At 33.0% G+C, this 20,188-nt stretch overlaps 1 protein-coding gene across 1 annotated transcript; it reads right to left on the bottom strand.

Moving 5' to 3' along the window:
* Positions 1–4,116: 4,116 nt before the first annotated feature.
* On the bottom strand, positions 4,117–8,790 carry LOC145066340 (uncharacterized). Its single transcript, XM_079013570.1, has 10 exons — positions 8,155–8,790; positions 7,911–8,048; positions 7,507–7,695; positions 7,282–7,419; positions 7,081–7,202; positions 6,255–6,387; positions 5,894–6,023; positions 5,567–5,646; positions 5,330–5,464; positions 4,117–4,697 (listed from the first exon to the last, which is right to left on the bottom strand). The coding sequence occupies exons 1-10, from the start codon at positions 8,629–8,631 to the stop codon at positions 4,455–4,457; spliced, it is 1,785 nt and encodes a 594-aa protein (XP_078869696.1). The 5' UTR covers positions 8,632–8,790; the 3' UTR covers positions 4,117–4,454.
* Between the last annotated feature and the right edge of the window lie 11,398 nt (positions 8,791–20,188).

Genomic DNA, 20,188 nt, shown 5'->3' on the forward strand with positions numbered 1-20,188 from the left:
AAGGGGTTGTTTTGAAAAGTTTAAATTTTATGAAATTTTGTGGATGTTACAGAAGGTCTATAAGGTTTGATATTGTTTTGATCATGTTTTATGTGTATATATGCATTTGAAATTAAGCATGTTAAAAAATAAGAGTTTATCAAATGATTTGATAATATATTTTTCTTTGACGCTTATGGCTATACCTAATTCTTGTAAAGGTTTATATGAGTATGTGAATCAAAGCTTTATTGATTGATATGATATTGTTTTGGGTCTAGACTATATAGAACTCACAAGACTTTATTCTTTTACGTTTGTTTATTTAAATGTCATGTATTTTATGTTTAGATACGAAGCATTAGAAGATTATGCTTGTATTGATAGTGGTTAATTTTTGAAGGATAGAAGTTACACATAATTTCTATAATGATTGCTATATTCACCACTTTACTATTATTTTGTCTATATCGGTTGTAACATCCAATTTATGTATTTTCTAAATCATTGTTTAAATGATATTTTTGCAATATCTAACATCTTTTAAGTGAATTTCAAGAAAATTATAATGAGAATTTAATCCTAAATCATTTAATGTATTAGATGATGTAGGTTTAAAATCTTATTGTAATTTTCTTAAAAAATCATTTCTCAAAGACACCGGTTGAAATGGTTCAAATAACAAAGTACAAGATTTCTAATGCCCCCACCTTTCCTTACATTAGATAAAGTATTCTATTCATATTGGATTAATCCTAACAAAGACTAAGGAGGCAATGTATGTATTCCTTCTATAAAGATTAATCCTAACAAAGACTAAGGAGGCAATGTATGTATTCCTTCTATAAAAAAAACATTATAGACATAAAAAAAACATTAAGTATCCTCTAACTTATCAAAACAATGATACGTGTAATCTCTCTCTCTCTCTCTCTCTCTCTCTAGTAGGTAGAACAAAAGGTAGGAGAATATTTGATTTTCTTATATTATCTAGTAAGTTGTCTTAAACATTTAATGAAATGCAAAGGGATGTACCAAAAATCAAAGTCGATGACAATATGACATGACTTTGGTATATACTACAAACCAAAGTTGATTGCACGGACTTTACCCTCATCCACATACAGTTATCATCTCTAAACTTTATAAAATGTCACTTGATTCCCTCAACTTTGAATTTTGTAAAATGTCACTTTGACCCATCCTTAGTTTCTAAATTGTTATGTTTACTCCCTAGTTCTTTCATTAATAACTTTCATTCTTTAACTTAAAAAAAAAAAAAAAAAAAAAAAAAAAAAAAAAAAAACTAAATTGCTACATGTTTATATTTTTTACATCAAGATCAAGGATACTGACAAAGAAAACCTTAAGGCAAAGGCAAAGAAATGTGTTCTTATTGGATAGGAACCAGATGTCATGAGATATCTTTGATGGAATGATCGATGTAGATAGCTTATCAAAAGTCGAGGTGTGACATTCAATGAGAACACTCTTCATAAACACAATCCTGGATCATATCTTGAAGGGAAGAAAAAACCTCATAGGAAAGATTATGTTGTGTTTAAGTGGGTTATAGAATATAACATTACAAAACCTAACATAACTTTAGAGATAGGTGAAAGTTCAGGAAGTAATGGCACTCTAGTTGAGTTTTGAGAGTTTGGAGGTAGGAAGAGTTCAAAAAGTGAAGCTACATATGAGTGTTAGGGATTGGTGTTTAGGATACTACCTCATTGTTGGAGGGGTTAGTGTTTAAGATACTACCTTAATGTTTGAAGAGATATTATCAATGTAGATAATCTTAATGGTTGATCCACAAATAGTAGGAGGCATGAGATGATAGACTTAAAAGTGATCAAACTTTTCCCTTAGTCTTTATCTTGGTTAAACTTGATGCAGAGAGGGAGACAATTAATGGCTAACGTTTGCTCCAAATGGAGCTCTTAAGGTTTAGGAGGTTCTTGTCATGACAGGTAAATAACCTAAGCCCCCTTCTATTTATGGCAATCCTAAGCTTTTCTCAAAAAGCTTACCATGTCATTAAATAATCCTCAAACCTATTTATTCTTAACTCTTAATAATTAAACCAAAGTAATAATCCCTAGTTTTTTACTTTCTTGTATGTTTTGTCCTGCCTAGCATTTTGCTAAGTTTGAGTCTCTTTATATATATATATATATATATATATATAAAGCAAATTGAATTTTTCTTTAAATTTAAGAGGTATATGTTTGATAACTTAATATACAAATCTATTATGCACAAACCACTCATCTTTTTATGAATAAAAACTAATTATGATAAAAAATAATCAACAAAAATATTTAAAGAAAGAAATATCAATTATTTTTTTTAACATGGGCACGATGTTCGCCCAAAGGTTGGGCATGAAAATTTTCTAACATATCATCCAGAAAATTTATAGCCATTGGAACATTCAAATAACATTTTCTGAATAGAAAAACCATTCATTGAAGCAGTAATAATTATCGCCGCCGCTTTGTGCAGGTGTACACCTACTATATATATATATATATATATATATATATATATATATATATATATATATATATATATATATCTCCCTCCCTAATAAAAGAGTAGCACATTTGCCACGTGTCAATCAATTAGAGTTTCATATTAATTATTTGTCACTTGTCATTCTAAGGTTTTTCCTCATTAATTAAATTTTCACTAATTCACTCCTCCATTTTACACATATCAAACACGTCAACAAAAAATTTATTTGTAATATCTATTGCCTAATTTATTAAATTATTAATTTTTTTTTTATCATTGTTCAATAATTACATTATAATTTAATTAAAATTATTTTTACCTTTCTAATCTGTGGTGCCCACGGGTTATAAACTAGTATATATATATATATATATATATATATATATATATATATATATATATATATATATATATATATCTAATTCTAATAAAAAAATAGTTTTATTCTTCTTTAGACATGTGTCATCCTATTAGGTCTCCTCATTAATACATATTTTATTCTTTTTTTTGCCATGTGTCACCTTATTATGTCTCATAATTAATGCATGCCACTTGTCAACCTATTAATTCTCCATTTTAAATTTCAAACTTTAAATTTTCTACTTTAGATTAAATTAATAACATTAGAATAAAAATTAAAATAAAATTAATACAAATTATAAAATGATATAATTTCACATATTTATTTAAATCAATGATTAAAATTTATATAACTAAAAAATATATTAATTAATAAGTTATTTAAAATAACTGATTAATAATTTTAATTTTTTACTATATAAATTTAATTAAATTTATAACCGTGGTTCGCACGGGCTATAAACTAGTATATATATGTATATATACATGGGCAGTCTTAGAGTGGGGGCTATGGGGACAATTGCCCCCACAACAAAAGAAAATTCATTAAAAAATAGGTTTTTTTTTCAAAAAATATATTTTAACCTTTCAAAATTATATATTTTGACTCATCAAAAAAATTTGTCCCCCATAAAAAAGTTATAAAAAAAATTGTCCGCTCTTCGAAAATTCTTTGGTCCGTCCCTGTATATATACCCTCCTAAAGAAAAATATCCAAATAATAAATAAATGCCTTTTCATTTTACCTCGTTACAAATAACCAAGTAACCTTGATTTTTTATTAATTAATACTAGAAAATAGATAACAAGGACATCACACTTGCACCCATGATCTTTACATTCTCTATTCATTTATTAGAAAATCACTATATAATTTTTTGATAGGTGTTTGTGTGAATGATTTATAGTTTTCGGATAACCAACTCAAACCATCGCATCAAGGGTTGTTCCACAACAACTTTATGCTTTAACCATAAATGTTTATAACAAGAAATTATTATTTAAAGTTTAAAATTATTATATTCAATCCCCCATCATTACTTAGATATTACACTTAATATACCTACAATTGATATCAAAGTGGTTATTGTGTCAGCATCAACTAATATCAATAACACTGATAATGGCTCAAACACTAAGCCCCCATCTCTTAACGTAAGATAATGTGGAAAGTGAGAATATTTAACACCCTCTGGTTTAAGGAATTACCTTAACATTTAAATGACATAAAATAAAGCAAGTCAAAAGTCTAATCCAAGCACTAATTTTCCTCATTTATTTCATAAATAATCAAATAAGACAAACCGATCCAGCTCAGCTCAGTCCTTTAATATTTTTTTCTTCAATTTATTTCATTAATAATCAAACAAGACAAGACTACTCATAAAAGGTTTAAAAATTCAATATATAAAAACCAAAAAAAAAAAAAAAAAAGCCGAGTTCTGGGTATACCTTATACTTGTATATCTATATATGTCTTGGTAAACCGGATACAGGGTCCTAATACGGGCCCATTTACCCATTTAATTATTTTAATTTTTATATTAGGTCAACTTCACCTTTACCTATTTACCTCTATGCCCCTGCCCCTGTCTTTAATGAGAGAGGGAAGTAAAAGTATGAGAAAAGTCAAAATCAGCGAGTTGTTTCAAGTTCCAGACTGTAGGGTCTTTGATAATAAAGGCTACACCCACAGCCATTGTAATGGTGAGGAATGCTGTAGCCTTCAAGCAATGATTCCCACGTGAGAATTTGGATAGTATCATCTTGGAATACTTGTCTGCCTCTTTCACCAATGCTTCGCTGACACTACTTCCACTAGCTAATGCCTTCTCATTCTATATAGTGAGTGCCACAAGGAGACAAAATTTGAGTTTTCATATTTTAGAAAATGACACATTTTTGCTAATACTTGTCTCATCACGGGATTGTACATGACAAAATTTCTAGGGCTATTTTCAATGATAGAGGACGTGGAGGGCATTCTTGTCTTTTTGCACAGATAACAGATCGAGAGCGAGTCATGTCTTACCTTATTCCACCTTTTTGGATGGATCAAAAAATTATAATTTTTGTCTTATTAACACTCATCTTAGTCCCTGTTCAATGAATGCCAAACAGCTGTGTAACACATGGGGCCTTCAGGCCCCATATGACTACTGTGTTTGACATTCATTGGAATGAGACTAAGACAGGTGCCAATAAGACAAATTACAATTTTTTATCCCATCCAAAAAGGCGGAACAAGGTAGGACATGGCTCGTTCTCGATCTGTTGTTTGTGTAAAAAGACAAAAATGCCCTCCTCGTCCTCTATCATTGAAAATAACCCTAGAAATTTTGTCATGTCCAATCCTGTGACGAGACAAGACATTAGCAAAAACTTGCGTCGTTTTTCTAAAATATTTTTACGTATTATTAAAGAGAAACATGGCGTAAAGATAATAACTTATGTAGACAAGAAGGATTACCTTTTCTTTAAAGCTCTTCATGGTTGCTTTTAAAGGTTCAAGACTCGAATGCTTAACAGAGTAAATCTTCCACTCATCAGACAGCTTTCTTAGAACAACGATACTAGCTTCAAGGCTATTGAGATAAATGTCATCCTGCTTTCAATTTTTTAAGTGAGACCCAAAGAAATAGCAATGTACTTTCATGTATTTGTAATGAGAAATATCAAAAAGAGATATTCAACATGTTATTTTTACCCATTGCTTGTAACAGTCGGGATTTTGAGTCAAACACCATAGGAATATGTCGCCAGCTTCACTTGCCATAGCAGAGTTGCCTGTAAACAGACATTAAATATTAGACTTTTTTGTTTTTTTATTTACATTGAAATTCATAAACAATTAGTATAACACTATCATTATAATATAATGATTCACCTTTTGAAAGAAGGCGATTTAGGACACTATAAAGACGTAAATGTGCTTTGAGAAACTTTTTAACTCATATTCTTTTGAAATAATTTTTAAAATTTTTTACCCATTTGACCAATTAGCAATAAAAAATAAATAAATAATTTTTCTTGCCTTGAGCAGCAGCTTTTGCAGCAATAGGTAATAATTGGTGTGTAAGTTGCTTCATAGCTTTACTTCCAGGGGCAACAGCAAGAGCAACCTCCTTCAAAAGGGGATACACTGCTTCAAATCTCTCAGTTGCCTGTTACAAAGTTATACCAAATCCATTTTCATTACTTTAAATTCTACTCATTAGAAATAACAACATATATAGCAATGTGATGCATTATAACTGGATAAATTTTTCAAAGTATAAAGTCCAAATAAGAAAAAGAATTGTAACTATAATGTCTTGATAAGAAAAAATAACTGAAAATAAAATGCTGTAACAAAATGAAATGAAAGTAGGATGCTATAAATTAACTGAAAGTACCTTGACACGAGATGAAGGAGAAGGGAAGGTAGCTCTCATAAGAAGCTCAAGAGCTGAAGGTGGGACCACACGCTCCCCCTTTCTCACAGCACCATTGACTAAAATTGTACGAGCTTTTGGAGAAGATACAATCCTACAAATATAATTGTTGTTTGTACTTTGTATAAATGATGTTTATAAAATATTTTGAGAGTATAAAAGCACACTTAAATGGAAGTAAAGTATGCATGAGTGAAAAGTTAATGCTTTTTCGAAAACTAGTAAAAAAAAATTAAATCTGGTGACCAAATTAGAAATAAGGTCAGAGTATATTGCTATTTATTGCAATATGCAGAAAGGAAGTATAAATATGGTAAACTGGAATAAATAGCAATGCAAATTTGAAAATCTTTCTACTTTGGTCACAGAAATTTGAAAATCTTTACAAAAACTATCCATCTTTTGAAAACTGTAAAAAAAACATTCAACTACATCACCATTTTACAAGTTGCTAGGTCAAAATAAAACAAATAATGAATGTTGGATAGTACAGTGGTTTTAGACTTTTAGTAATGATTTTTAAAATCTAGTTTCAGAATGAAAAATGAAGTCAAAATAGGTTGCTATTTATTGCAATTTGATTTTATAAGAAGAAAGGAGCTATAAATACGGGAAAGTTTAATAAACAGCAATGCAATTTGATTTCACTTCTAATATGGTCACTGAAATTTAAAATCTTTACTAAAACCATCAAACTTATTTATGCATTTTACAAATTTGTCAAACTTACTCAAAAGAATAAATTTTCAAAACCAGAGTAGTTCTAGGACCGATTGATGTTTCTTACCTCTCAACCAACTGCAAAATAAGGTCTCTGGATTGAGGATTACCACCTGATTTACTGTTGACTAATGGCAAGAGCAAATGCACCCACATGAAAAGCCCCACAACCAGGTCACCTTGACAAGCCTATACAAAAACCAATCTTATTGATGTTTATTGTTAATTTCAAGAAGATAGTAAATGTCTTGATTAGTTGAATAGTTACCTGTGTGATAGTCCACAATAGGACTGGAAGCTTATCTTGCCCTTGATATTTAGAACCCTCTTTTATTATTGGAAGAAGGCTGATTAAAACATCAGGCTTACGCCTTAGTACCATTGCTAGAACCACAAATATGGCAACCTGTCATGATAATTGCATAATGCTTGATTAATATGAAACATCAGTCAATGTTTCAAGGAAAAGCTCAATTGTTCATACACCATTTACCTGAGATTTTGAAGGTGCTTGCTGAATCGCCTTCTTTGAACCCTTGATACCCCCTTGATGGAGAGCCAGGTCTGTGAGTATGTTATCTAAGGACCACACAACAAAGGACCCAAGAGCATCGACAGGTTGGTGGTTAAGCCAGTCTGCTGATGTCCTATAAACATCTTCAGAAATATGTGTTAAAGGGATCTGCATAAAAGTCAACTAAATCAGTCTAAAAGGAGTTTGGTACTCATCAGTAGCATATTCCTCTGGAAAGTAAAGATTGGGATACAGAGAAACAAAAATCCAAATGTACGATGATGAATCTTTGGAGAATCTTCTAGATCATCAAAAGTAGGTAGGCTGTCATAAGCTTAAAAAGTGAAATTGAAAAGTGATAAAAAGGAAGAGGATGCTCTTACATCAATCATCTTCTCGACGGAAGCCTCCTTGAGAGTTTTCATCCATGGGAACTGAGACGCGTTCACGGAAGCAAATGCTCGACCAAAATAGTCGGCGAACCTCATTAGCCGTATGTCTGGTTGTGATTCATACGATTCCTATTGTAAAAACAGCAAATCAGATTTCAATTTCTTTTTTCCAGGTCCAATCAATTCGATTGAAAATACATTAGTTCTAGCAGATCAAAATTGGATGTTTAATTACCGTTATATCAACAAGAAAAACGGCCAGATCAGAATCATTAATCTTCGATGCAGCCTCCGCAACAGTAACTTTAGGTTTTTTCAATTTCTTAGGTTTACTCTTCTTCACCTCCCCCTTCCCGCTCTCACGTCCGGCCAAGTTATCCACATCACTGCCGTCTTCATCGCCATCATCTCCGGCGCGGAGAGGAGCATCATCAGCTGCTGCATCAATGGCAGCGGCGGCAGCCTTTTGAGATTCAACTACTCTTCGTCGACGATCCTCCGATTGTTGTTCGATCGACCGGAAAACGTTACCGTTTCCGGAGCCGTGATCGGTGTAATTTTCAGGAGCTTTATTAGTGGGTTTACGTCTCGATTTCTTATACGATACTGTTTTCCATTCTTGATCGTCGTTTTTGGTGTAGCTTGTGCTACTGCTATTAGCACGCTCTATTTCCTTCAAAATCGCTTCAAATTCTGCTGAATTTGCGTCCATTGGTATAGAATTGTTTATACGACAGCGTTTGATGATGGTCGTCCACCTCTCTCTGGTTGTCGCCGGCGAGGAGAGATCGTAGGAGTCTAGAGGAGCATGGGGAGGGAAACGTAGAAATAGGCGGAGAGATGCGTGTGTTCGGTGAAAATTACGTTTGTACCCCAGTAAAATTGTCAAATATGGGGTGGAGGATGGGACTAGTTAAATAATGCACATTTTAAAAGATCTAATCATTTATTACAATTTCACCTAACTGTAACTTAATTTCCAAAAAAAATTATAAAAATTAATAGTATAATAAAAAGTAATATGTAGATATAAATTATAAAAAAGAAATATGTCTAATATTATTAATTATTTATTAAAAAATAATCAAAATTAGTTTAATCATCAAACTAGTTATCAATTTTTCAGATTTTATCTGTAAAATTGATATGTTATCTATGAAATAATGATGTGGTAATATCATCATCAAAACTACATCATTTAAAAAAACATCTAATTTTTTTACAATCACAGGTTTTGGAAAAATAAAACAATATTTATGAAGTTTTTTGTTGGATATCTTTAAAACCATTTTTCACAACTAAACAAAGTTTGGACTGTAGTTTTTAACTTAGAAAATGACAAAAAAATCTTAAAAGAATTTTGTACGTCTAACATGTAAAATTCTCTTAACAATATTAAAAGCCTACAAAAAATGGTTTTTTTTTTAGTTTTATTTGTGGTATGATCTTCTAAGACCTTTTTCATTACAAAAGAAAGCATGATATCTCTCTCTTTTTTCTTAATTGAAAATCGGATATTTTAGTATTTTGTGGAGAATTTTGCAAGTCGGAGCTACGAAATTTTCTAAGACATTACTATTTTTTATCATTTTGCAAATAAAAAGTACAATATCAAATTTTCTTTTGTTGTGAAAAATGGCCTTTGAGATTTCTAATACAGTAACCTAAGACTGGAAAAAAAAATTATATTATACAGATAAATAATTTACTTTATTATCACAAGCGTTAAACCATCATTTTGAATTGTGAAACATATATACCAACTGCTTATAATAGAGTAATAGGTACATTTGAGGGTCATATTAAGCATAACTCATGAAGGGTAATTTACTTATAGACTAATAGGTACATTTTAGGTTGTTTAGCTTTAACCGGAAGAAATTGATAATACAATGTCATTATTGGTTTGAGTTTCATAGTACAATGTGTTGGTAAGAAAACATGAAGTATGAAAAAAATGAAAATCGAATGTTATAATACGCATACAAATGAAAGTATATTGCTACTTTGCAACATCTTCATCTGGAATTCCTTTGAAACATATCAAATAACACCAACAAAAAAACAAGAAATAAAGTGTCAAAATACAGAAAATAACAACATGCTTTCTTTTTGTTACTAATATGTGCAATATACTTTAGGTGAAAGGTGGTTACTATTTCATGTCTTTGAATTTAGATCCTTGATGCAACCAACTTTCAAATGTGAATTTACACACCTGCTCTTTTTCATAGTATCCATCAAATAAAGGTAGTAATGGCAACCACTATAGAATTTACTATTATAGTTGAGGCAGTAGTTAGTACGGTCAGATAGTTATTATAATGATCCAACTCACAAGTCCATTTTTGTTTAAAATGCACAATTTTGCTCTTTCAATGGGTACCTAGTAGCATTCTTATAAGATGTTATACCAAAATGTTATTAAAAATTCTCTTTGATTGCACAGATTTCATGAGGAATAAAGTCATTTATAATACATTTTTTTTATATAAAAATATGTTATACTCGTATTTTAGAGTTAGAATTTTTATCTTTTTTGGTAAACATAATTTTTTGGAAGACTAAGTAAAGTATAGATAATTAAATTTAATAGAAACAAATTAAATTACACAAATTAAAATAATAAAATAATATTAGTGAATTTAATGGTTTCACGATTATTAGAAGTTAGTTTATGTTTATAAAGAAAACTTATGTTTGAGGGACCAAAATTGTCAAGTTTGAGAAACTTAGTTTGACCCCGCTTTGATTTAGTTTGGGAACTAAAATATTAAGAAATTGGTGATGAGGGTTAGTTTGGAAAACTACATAAGATAGTTCGTGGTTGGACTCTATTAATGGTCGTATGATATGGAATAGAAGTTAATGGGTTATTTGTGTTAAATGACCAGAAATTAAATATAAGCTCTCTTCTTCCCTCTTCTTTTGAATCAAGCGTCTAGAAAGCTTGGGGAAGAAAAATATTGTTATTTCATGCTTGAAAGAAATTTTGAAGTGCAATTAAATAATCTAAGTTATATCACCTAAAAGCAATTAGAGGTATACTTTCCAAGCGTTTTTTTTTCTAAGTTGCAATCCAGGGTTTGAATTTTCCTCAAATTTGTAATCCTTTGTTGATCTAGGTGCTTGTTTGTGTTTCTAACTTATGTTTTATCTCTAGTTCATCACGCTATCATCAAGTTCCTCCACTATTACTTGATTTGAACTTCGAAAGTGATTCGGGAATATATGAGCCCTAGATTGGTGAATTACAGATTGGAGACTCTAGATTATGACATTTTGTTAGATTAGCTTATATTTATGTTTCCTAATCTCAAACTATGTTTGTTAATTCAAAATTTAAAACTAAGGTTGTGTTTTTTTCTATTAAGTTCAGTATTGATAAAACATATTGAATGGAAAATAATATTTGTGTGTATAAAGTGATATTATTCATATGGTTTCTCTCTAAGAGTGAATATAATGTATCTAAAATAGTATTTGTGTGTGCTTTTCCATGGATTTTTATGTAATTTTACGTAGTAGTAAAATACAACTCGGAAAATCATATTATATATATACTATGGGGACGGTAGATAAATATGAAAATTTGGAAAACGAAGGGGTAAAAGTGATAATTGACAAGTTGAAAGTGGAGGAATGAAAGTACAGTAATATTTTAAAAAGTAAATAGACATAAAATATTATTTTATAAAATATAAAAGTTGTAAATGAGAAGAAAAAATAACAACTTATAAAATTGAAAGTGAAAGGATGAAAGTAATATTTAAAAAAAAAATGGAAAATATAATTTTACAAAATAAAAAAGTTACAAGTGACTTATAATACAAAGTATGAGAAGTTGGTTTTCGTTAATATTTATAATAAATGAATATTTTGTTCTTCTCCTTAAAAATGAAGAATAATATATATATATATATATATATATATATATATATATATATATATATATATATATATATATATATATATATATATATATGATCATATACAAAAATTAAATAATTAAAAAACAACAAAATGACTAACTTGAGTCAATGAGTTGAACGTTATAATATAAATTCAAATAATAAAATTAAATCAAATAAATATAAACAACTATTCGCATAACAATATCATCAATATTTGTCATTTATTATCATCTAGTTTCAGTACTTATCAAATGAATATCATTAATTATTATTTAATTTAAATACCTGTTAGCCTACGATTTAGCAAATGAAAAATCATCGACTAACACGTACGGGATATTAATTAAGTTACAATTCAAACTCATATTGTGTGGATTTCTTGGTATGCCACTAATGACCACAAAAGACATTTCAAATTAACAATGTTCTTTTACAATAATTATTATTATTATTATTTTAATAAACGGTTAGTTAGTGGTTAAAAATTAGTATCATCAAATTAGTAAAATTTATTAATATTCGGATTAGAACAAAAGACCTCAAATTTAAGAATATCAAGTAGGCTAATCTTACATTAATCTTTTACATCAATCATTAATTAATAAAAAAGACCGGCAGAGGAAAAATATAAAGATAGTTTAATTAATCAATACATAAAATATTCATTAAATAAAGCCAAGATCAAGTTTAAAAAAGTAAAAAAGAAAGAGAAATATCCAAAAAGAAATGTGATGTAATTTTGAAATGAGGGTACTTTTGTAATATATTGAAAAAAAATTATGTTTAAAAGTCATTATATAATAATACTAGTATTTGTTAATGACATATGATTTTATAAGGTCACATCTTATAGCAATTTACTACTTATTTATTATTTATTAGCATAATTTGATTATTAATAAATATTATCAACAAATGTATTTAAATAGAAATTATTATTATTATTATTATTATTATTATTATTATTATTATTATTATGAAAATAATATTTTACCAACATATATGGAATTATTGTTTCAAGGAAATAATAACAGAAGAGAAACATTAACTAGTTATGTTCATAAGATATGAATATATAAGTCATATATGTTTATTTGAGCACTATGAGTAACCATCTAGTTTTGCACATGTAGCTAGCTAGCTAGTTACAAGCTTGAGTGAAGAAGACATAAACTCTTTGATCCTTGTACCAAAACCATATGTTGCTTGATAGAGTGAGATGTTTGTTTGTTTTGACTTTTGTTACACCCATGCTTTCTTACGAGCCTTACTATTGCATTTAATGAAAGGTATGGACCTCACCCTTGCATGAGAGTATATAAAGAAGAGTAAGTAGCAAAAATTAGGTGGTTTTGGATATTTTCTCTTATCTTCTTTGGTTGCCAAAGCTGAGAGAAAAGTGCTCACTCTGTTGGATTAAGATGTATAAGATCATAACTAAATTCGTATAAAGTTGTAAATAAAAGCAAAATCATTTTTGGGTTGTCCTTAGAACTACTAATTGTGTAGAATGACTAATTGTGTAGAATTGTAACATCCCAAATTTCAAAAGTTTGAGTTAAGGGCTTAAAGTGTAAATTGAAGAAGGGACTCAACGAGTAGGTATACTTACTCGCCGAGTTGGAGCGGGTTTTGAGCCGTGAATTAAGTGACCAACTCGCCGAGTCTGAAGCTGGACTCGACGAGTAGGTGCTGGATTGAGAAAACCCTAATCTCGAGGGTTGCACCCTATTTAAAGGACTTTATGTCCTTCTCTCAGCCTCCTTATTGACCTTGAGAACCAGAAAACTCTAAGCTCGTGTGTGTGAGGCCTTTGGAGAGAGATTGAAGCTTTGGAAGTTGTTTCTAGTAGAAGAAACTTGAAGATCAAGGGGCTTGCATCAAGAGAGTGGTGTAGATCCAGAATCTACTTTAGTTTGGGCACATCTTGGAGGTAATAAGCTGTTACCTTCCCTCTTTTGCATCTAGATCTATTCATGAATGAGATTTGGGGCCATTTTGGTATGTTTGAGATCTATTTCGGGTTTGGATTTAGATCTGAGGTTGCTACTCCAGATCTAGACTTGTGTTGGTCTAGAATGACATAAAGCATCAGTCAAAGAGTTGTTGGTAAAGCCCCTTTGTCTTAAGCCCTAGCCCTAGAGTGATTTGGACCTTTAACTCCTTGGTTTCACGTAAAGTTTGCAACTTTACGTATGGGTTATGCACTAGAAGAGTGGATCTATAGTTTGGAGCCCCTGCATGGATCAAAAAGCCTCTGTATGGATGAAGAACTGAAAACACTCGGCGAGTTCCTTGGGTGGACTCAGCGAGTCATATGAAGATGGGCATGGACTCGACGAGTTGGAAGAACAACTCGGCGAGTCTGATGAAGATTGTATTGGACTCGGCAAGTCTGTTCTTGGACTCGACGAGTCAGGTCGTAGACCCCCAACCTCTTTTGGTTAAGCTTCGGATCTGTGAGTCGGTTGGCGACTCAGTGAGTTGGTCAAGACGGAATTCAGAGATCGTTGAACTTGACGAGTCCTGGGGCGACTCGGGGAGTTGAGTCGTGTTATGGGAGTTTTTTGAGTATAAGAACTCGATGAGTCGATGGGTTGACTCGGCGAGTAGAGTCAATCAAGAAGCATGAGTTTGACCGGGACTTTGACCAAAGTTGATTTAGTTGACCCAGGGAGGACAGTTTAGTCTAAGTTTTGTTATTGGTATTGGTTGCTCAGGGAGCTAGAGAAGCAGCATTTCGGAGAGTTGTCGGTTAGCAGCCAGAGGGTTATCGGCCGAGTTCAGCAGTTCAGGTGAGTTTCCTTCCAGTAGGAACGGGTCTACGGCCACAATGCCGACCCGTCTAGTTAGCATTAGTTTCCGTACTTCGGTCCGATGCAGTAGTTCAGTGTGCTTGATGTCTTTGTGATTCAAGTATGTTTTTGTGTTATGTGTTCCAGACTTCGGTCCGACGCAGTATGCCGTATATGTATTTATACTAGTAGTTATGATTATGCTATGCTATGTTCACCCAGTTAGTCCGGACTCCGGTCCGATGCAGTTAGCCGGACTTCAGTCCGATGCAGGGGGCAAGGCCCCAGTTAGTCCGACTCCAGTCCGATGCAGTTCGTCAGACTTCGGTCCGATGCAGGGGGCAAGGCCCCAATTAGTCCGGACTCCGGTCCGATGCAGTTAGCCGGACTTCGGTCCGATGCAGGGGGCAAGGCCCCAGTTAGTCCGGACTTTGGTCCGATGCAGTGGGCAAGGCCCGATATGTGCTTTATATGTTATTGTATGGTATGTGGTAGTTTGGGGGAGCTCACTAAGCTTCGTGCTTACGGTTTTCAGTTTTTGGTTTCAAGTACTTCCGGTAGCGGAGGGAAGAGTTCGGGATGATCGCATGTCACGCACCATAATTAGTCCGCATGGGATGTTTCACTCTGATAATATGATTATGTTTTGAATTAATACTCTGATTTTATGTTAAGAATTATGTTATGGTTTGACAATCATGGTTTAAGTAATGTTATTCAAACGAAATTTTTAGTCATGATTTTTGGGTCGTATCAAGTTGGTATCAGAGTCTTGGTTTGAGGGATTCGGGCACACTTTCGGGTGTGTCTGAACTCAAACTAAGGGAATTGTATGAGGTTTTCAAAATAAAAACACTTTCAAAAGAAATTTTTGAAAAAAAAACCTTAAAAATAAAAGAGTTTTAGCAAAAGCGAAAAGAATTTTTGGAAAGAAAGAACTTTGAAAAGAGAAAAGGGTTGTGGTGCATGCAATTAGCCGATCTCAAGTAAGTACTCCCAAATTACTCATACAAGTTTATGTTTTGATTATCAGTTTTTAGCTTCAGTAGAACAGCATGCTAGAATAGGACTAAGGATCTAGGAGGATGCCTTATGTGCCTGCTTTATGTGTTTCAACTTTATGAGAATTGCATACTAGTATTGAGTAGACAGCAGTAAGATAGCCTGTTTAGGTTATGCCTGATAGTATGAGATTAGCATTATATGTTAGTACTGATGGGTTTTGATCATAAGAACATCCTATGTGCTCATACAAACCCTAATGCTTGGATCTAGGTTTCTCTATTGTACATGCAAGTTATCCAAGACTATAAACCCTAGTTCTAGCATACAAGTAATCATATTAACATAAGAATGGGTTTAAGATATTACCTTGATTGTTATGTAGCAATAACAATCACAATTCCTCCTTGTAATGACTTTAGAAAGCTTAGGGTCACAAATGTCACTCCTCTAATGGTTCACAAACACCAAGAGCAAGAGGATGAAGAGGAGAAGAGAAGGAGGCTGCCCAAAATGTGTGGAAACCCTAGAAGGAAGCTTGTCCACGTTTTTGGCGTAACACCGTAAATTTCAAAATAATTTTTCACATAATATAAAACATATTCATTTAATTTTCATAAAAAAAAATCAATGTTTGAAACTCCAATCCATGTCATACAAAGAATCCCAAGATCACATAACATAAAAACCCCATGTGTGTGTACTGATCAAGCCGGCGCCTTCCCACGGTCATCACTAGTACCTGAAACAAACAACACCAACACTGTAAGCACAAAGCTTAGTGAGTTCCCCAAAATACCACGCATAACACATGTTAGCCACTCGAGGCTATAACTCTGTGGGTCCGTAGACCCTACTCTGTGAACCCTCTGGTTCTAACTCTGGGAACCTTTCGGTTCCAACTCTATAAACATGCACAACATAAATCACATAGAAATAATGCAGTACAACACATAACATACATATAGCATAAAAATACTCTGTCACATAACTCTGATTACCTACTCAAGGTAAAGTATAGTGAGAAGACTCACCTCGCGTATCTCGATAACTCGCAAATCCCGGAAATCACTCGCGCTCGATCCTCCGAGCTATAATCCTCCTATAACACAATATATCTCTAATTAACACTTTCTCAACTAAGGTTGACTACCCCTATCAAGTCAACACTGGTCAACTCTGGTCAATGGTCAATGGTCAACTTTGACCGGACTCGGGGAGTGCACTAGAGCGACTCGGCGAGTCTATACGTGTTCACTGACTCCCTAGGATCCTCTCTTGACACGTCGAGTACTTCCCTGACTCGACGAGTTCCACTTGGCATGAATCGCAGGGCCACCACGACTCAACTCGCCGAGTCTCAAGAACAACTCGGCGAGTTCCAGCTCGACTCAGTCCACCTGTCAACCCTCTCTAACTCTCCCTGACTCACTGAGTCAACCCCTTAACTTGGCAAGACCACTCGCTGAGTGGTTATGGACAATCTTCATGCTACTCGCCGAGTCTGTTCTTCGGACTCGGCGAGTCTAAGCCATGCATGAACTCAAACTCACTCCTGAGGTCAGATCCGTTCCATTAACTCATAGATCCAGTCCTTCCAAGCACATTCATCACGTAAAGTTACAATCTTGGTGCTCATGCAAAGGTCCAAAGGCCTTATTTGATGATATGGTCTCTAGAATGCTATTCTAAGCTCATGGCCTCCATTAACGCTCATAAAGCTTGAGGGAAAAGAGTCTATGGACCTCTTTGGGTCCAGATCTAAAGCATCAACACAAAAAGAGGCCAATCACCCCATGAATCATTCCACAAAGAAGCCCTAACTCTAAGATTTGCACCATGGGCTGAGAAAGGAACGAATGGTTACCTCAAATGAAGTCTCTGGACTCAGGAATCACTGGATTAGCACCTCCTTTGGTCTCCTCTTGCCTTGATCTTCTTTTATATGCAAAATCACCCACAAATAATCAAAGATCCTCCTCTTCTCTCTCACAAAACGCTCAAGGACTCTTTTAGGGTTCTCTCTGGGGTTGGTGGCCGCAAATGACGGCCATAAGCCCCTTTAAATAGGTCTCATACCCTAGAAATTAGGGTTTCATTAAACAGCGTGGACTCGCCGAGTCCGGACGCGAACCCTTTCCCAAACTGCGATCATACTCGGCGAGTTTGAGCTCCAACTCGCCGAGTCTCCTCACAAAACACCAAAAATTAGAAGAATAAATTAATACCTAGGAATCCGGGCTGTTACATTTGGGGCATAAGGGCTCTTTAAATAGTGAGGCTATTAGGGTTATCTAACAAGGAAACCCTAATTTGGATGCTTAAGCCCTAAGCAACCCATGGACTCCTTTCCTTAAAGGACTTGGACGATTTCCAATGGGTTTCCCCATAGAATTCGTCCAACCTTATAATATAAGGCAATCCATAGCCCAATTGTAATTATCTTATAATTACAATTCTAGTCCCTTAAGTTTAATTAATCTCTTTTAGTCACAAACTTAATTCTTATTAATTCTTGACTAACATTAATTAAACAATATGATTTCTCCTTTAATACATTATTCTCATAATATATTAATAAATCATATTTAATCCTTTCTCTCCATTATTCATCCTATCAAGTTGCTTTGGTGAAGGCAACCCAAAAGGACCATGCACCATCGGGTCAAGTACATACCAAAATAGTTATGGACTTAGACACTAATCCAACAGTCTCCCACTTGGATAAGTCTAATAACTATTATACGTATGACTTCAGATCCTGATATGCAATCGTAGCTTTCCAAAGCCGCTGTCAACTCTGATCCTATCAGATACGCGTGTCCTTTAGATAAGGGATCATATATTCCTCCATTCTAGATATCATATGAGACATGATTTCTAATCATTCTCTCTGTACTATTTCTCGACTTCCGATTTATGACGACTGACTAATTGAACAAATCAAATTAGCCCTATCCCGGCCGAGCATTTACGTTTGTCATCACTAAATCATCGAGAGGCCCAAAGATATCGCTTTTATCCTACTTTGGATAAAAGGAACAGATAAACTTTGATTCAATGCTCGCTTGCACTCACTCACCGAATCACACACAACAATATGTTTTATGACACCAAGTTACTGGTGTGTTTACATATTATCAATGTGCAACCGATTCGCAAGATACAACTCACACATCTCGGTTTCAAGAATATAAGATGTTATCGTCTCACCAATCACTCGTGATGAAATTCATGGATTGATCCAAGTGAGCGTGGGTTTAATCCAATGCTCAAATCATATTCATAAGCACTCATGAACGTTGTAGCAAACATTTGCTTATATCTAATACTCTTTAGACATTCTACACACCAATTCATGACAATCTTTATTCATACCTACTTCCAACATATGAACGACTGTGGCCCGTTTGAATAATTTGACTGTTCTCAACCAATTAAATTATTCAGGAAGTCAAAACATGCAAAGTGAAACACAAGAATAATACTAATCCCATATGGCCTCAAACCTTTGAGCATAAATAAAACATCTTTTATTTATCACCATATCGATTACTCATTATTTGTTATTTCGGGTAATCAACTTCTTACTTAAATTATTACTACACTTGCCCCCTCCTCCTAGCATGCACACAATGTTTACCTATGGTTCTTACTTTGTGAAATAGATCAAATTGAACACATTTCCAATCATACTCATTTCACAACTCCGAATCCTTTTCACAAGTGAAAGAATATCAAATTCTTGCCACTTATGGAATATGTTAGATTCTAACATTTTATGCAACGATCCTTTTGTAATGTCACTACACTAAAGTCACAATGACTATTGCCAATGAAATTACAAAGTCCTCTATCGGAGATTGTTGCAATACAATTCCTTTGATATGATGTCTCTCACTCAAAGTACATTCCTTTGAACATCCTTTTGCATAAAAGTTTCTAATCTAGACATAGATTTTCTATATTCAATTCCCAATATGGACACGTTTCCATATTTTCCATATGACAACTCATTCTTAATAGAATCTTATCTATTCATAGTAATGTCGATATGGTCCATCCAATACTATACTTCCAACTACTCACAAGCGACCAATCCTCGGCGAACTTTGCATTGTCCTTTGAGAGTTGTTTAATTATCTTAGTCAAAACTGATTCTTGTCCTTTTTCCCTCTAAATGAACTAGACATTTGGAAAATTTTAGAATGGTCAAATATTATAGCATTTGCAATCGATCCTATACCCGAAGCGTATGGGACACGATGCATAATGTCTTACATAAAGATTTGATACTTTATCAATCTTCTGCCATAATATTTTATGTGCTACGTTCTCAAAATTCGAACTATGAAGATGAATGCCATAATCATAATCAAAATTTGAGAACACACTATGTATCCTTGACTAAATTTATTAACATTCCACAACCTAAGCCTTTAGATTTGAAATGAAGCATAATATTCTCTCCCTTAATTATAGCAAAACAACTATTCAACCCTTACAACTTTGCAAGGTATGACTCGTGTTTTCTATAATTAATATTGCTAACTTGCAA

The sequence above is a fragment of the Lactuca serriola genome, chromosome 8, assembly GCF_051521515.1.
Source record: "Lactuca serriola cultivar US96UC23 chromosome 8, Lser_US96UC23_V15, whole genome shotgun sequence".
Classification (NCBI taxonomy): domain Eukaryota; kingdom Viridiplantae; phylum Streptophyta; class Magnoliopsida; order Asterales; family Asteraceae; genus Lactuca; species Lactuca serriola.

Coding starts and splice junctions, on each gene's coding strand:
- LOC145066340 (XM_079013570.1), bottom strand. CDS start 8,631: ATGGACGCAAATTCAGCAGAATTTGAAGCGATTTTGAAGGAAATAGAG. Junction 7,420..7,506: donor AAGCACCTTCAAAATCTCAG/GTAAATGGTGTA, acceptor TTATCATGACAG/GTTGCCATATTTGTGGTTCT. Junction 5,465..5,566: donor CCGACTGTTACAAGCAATGG/GTAAAAATAACA, acceptor AATTGAAAGCAG/GATGACATTTATCTCAATAG.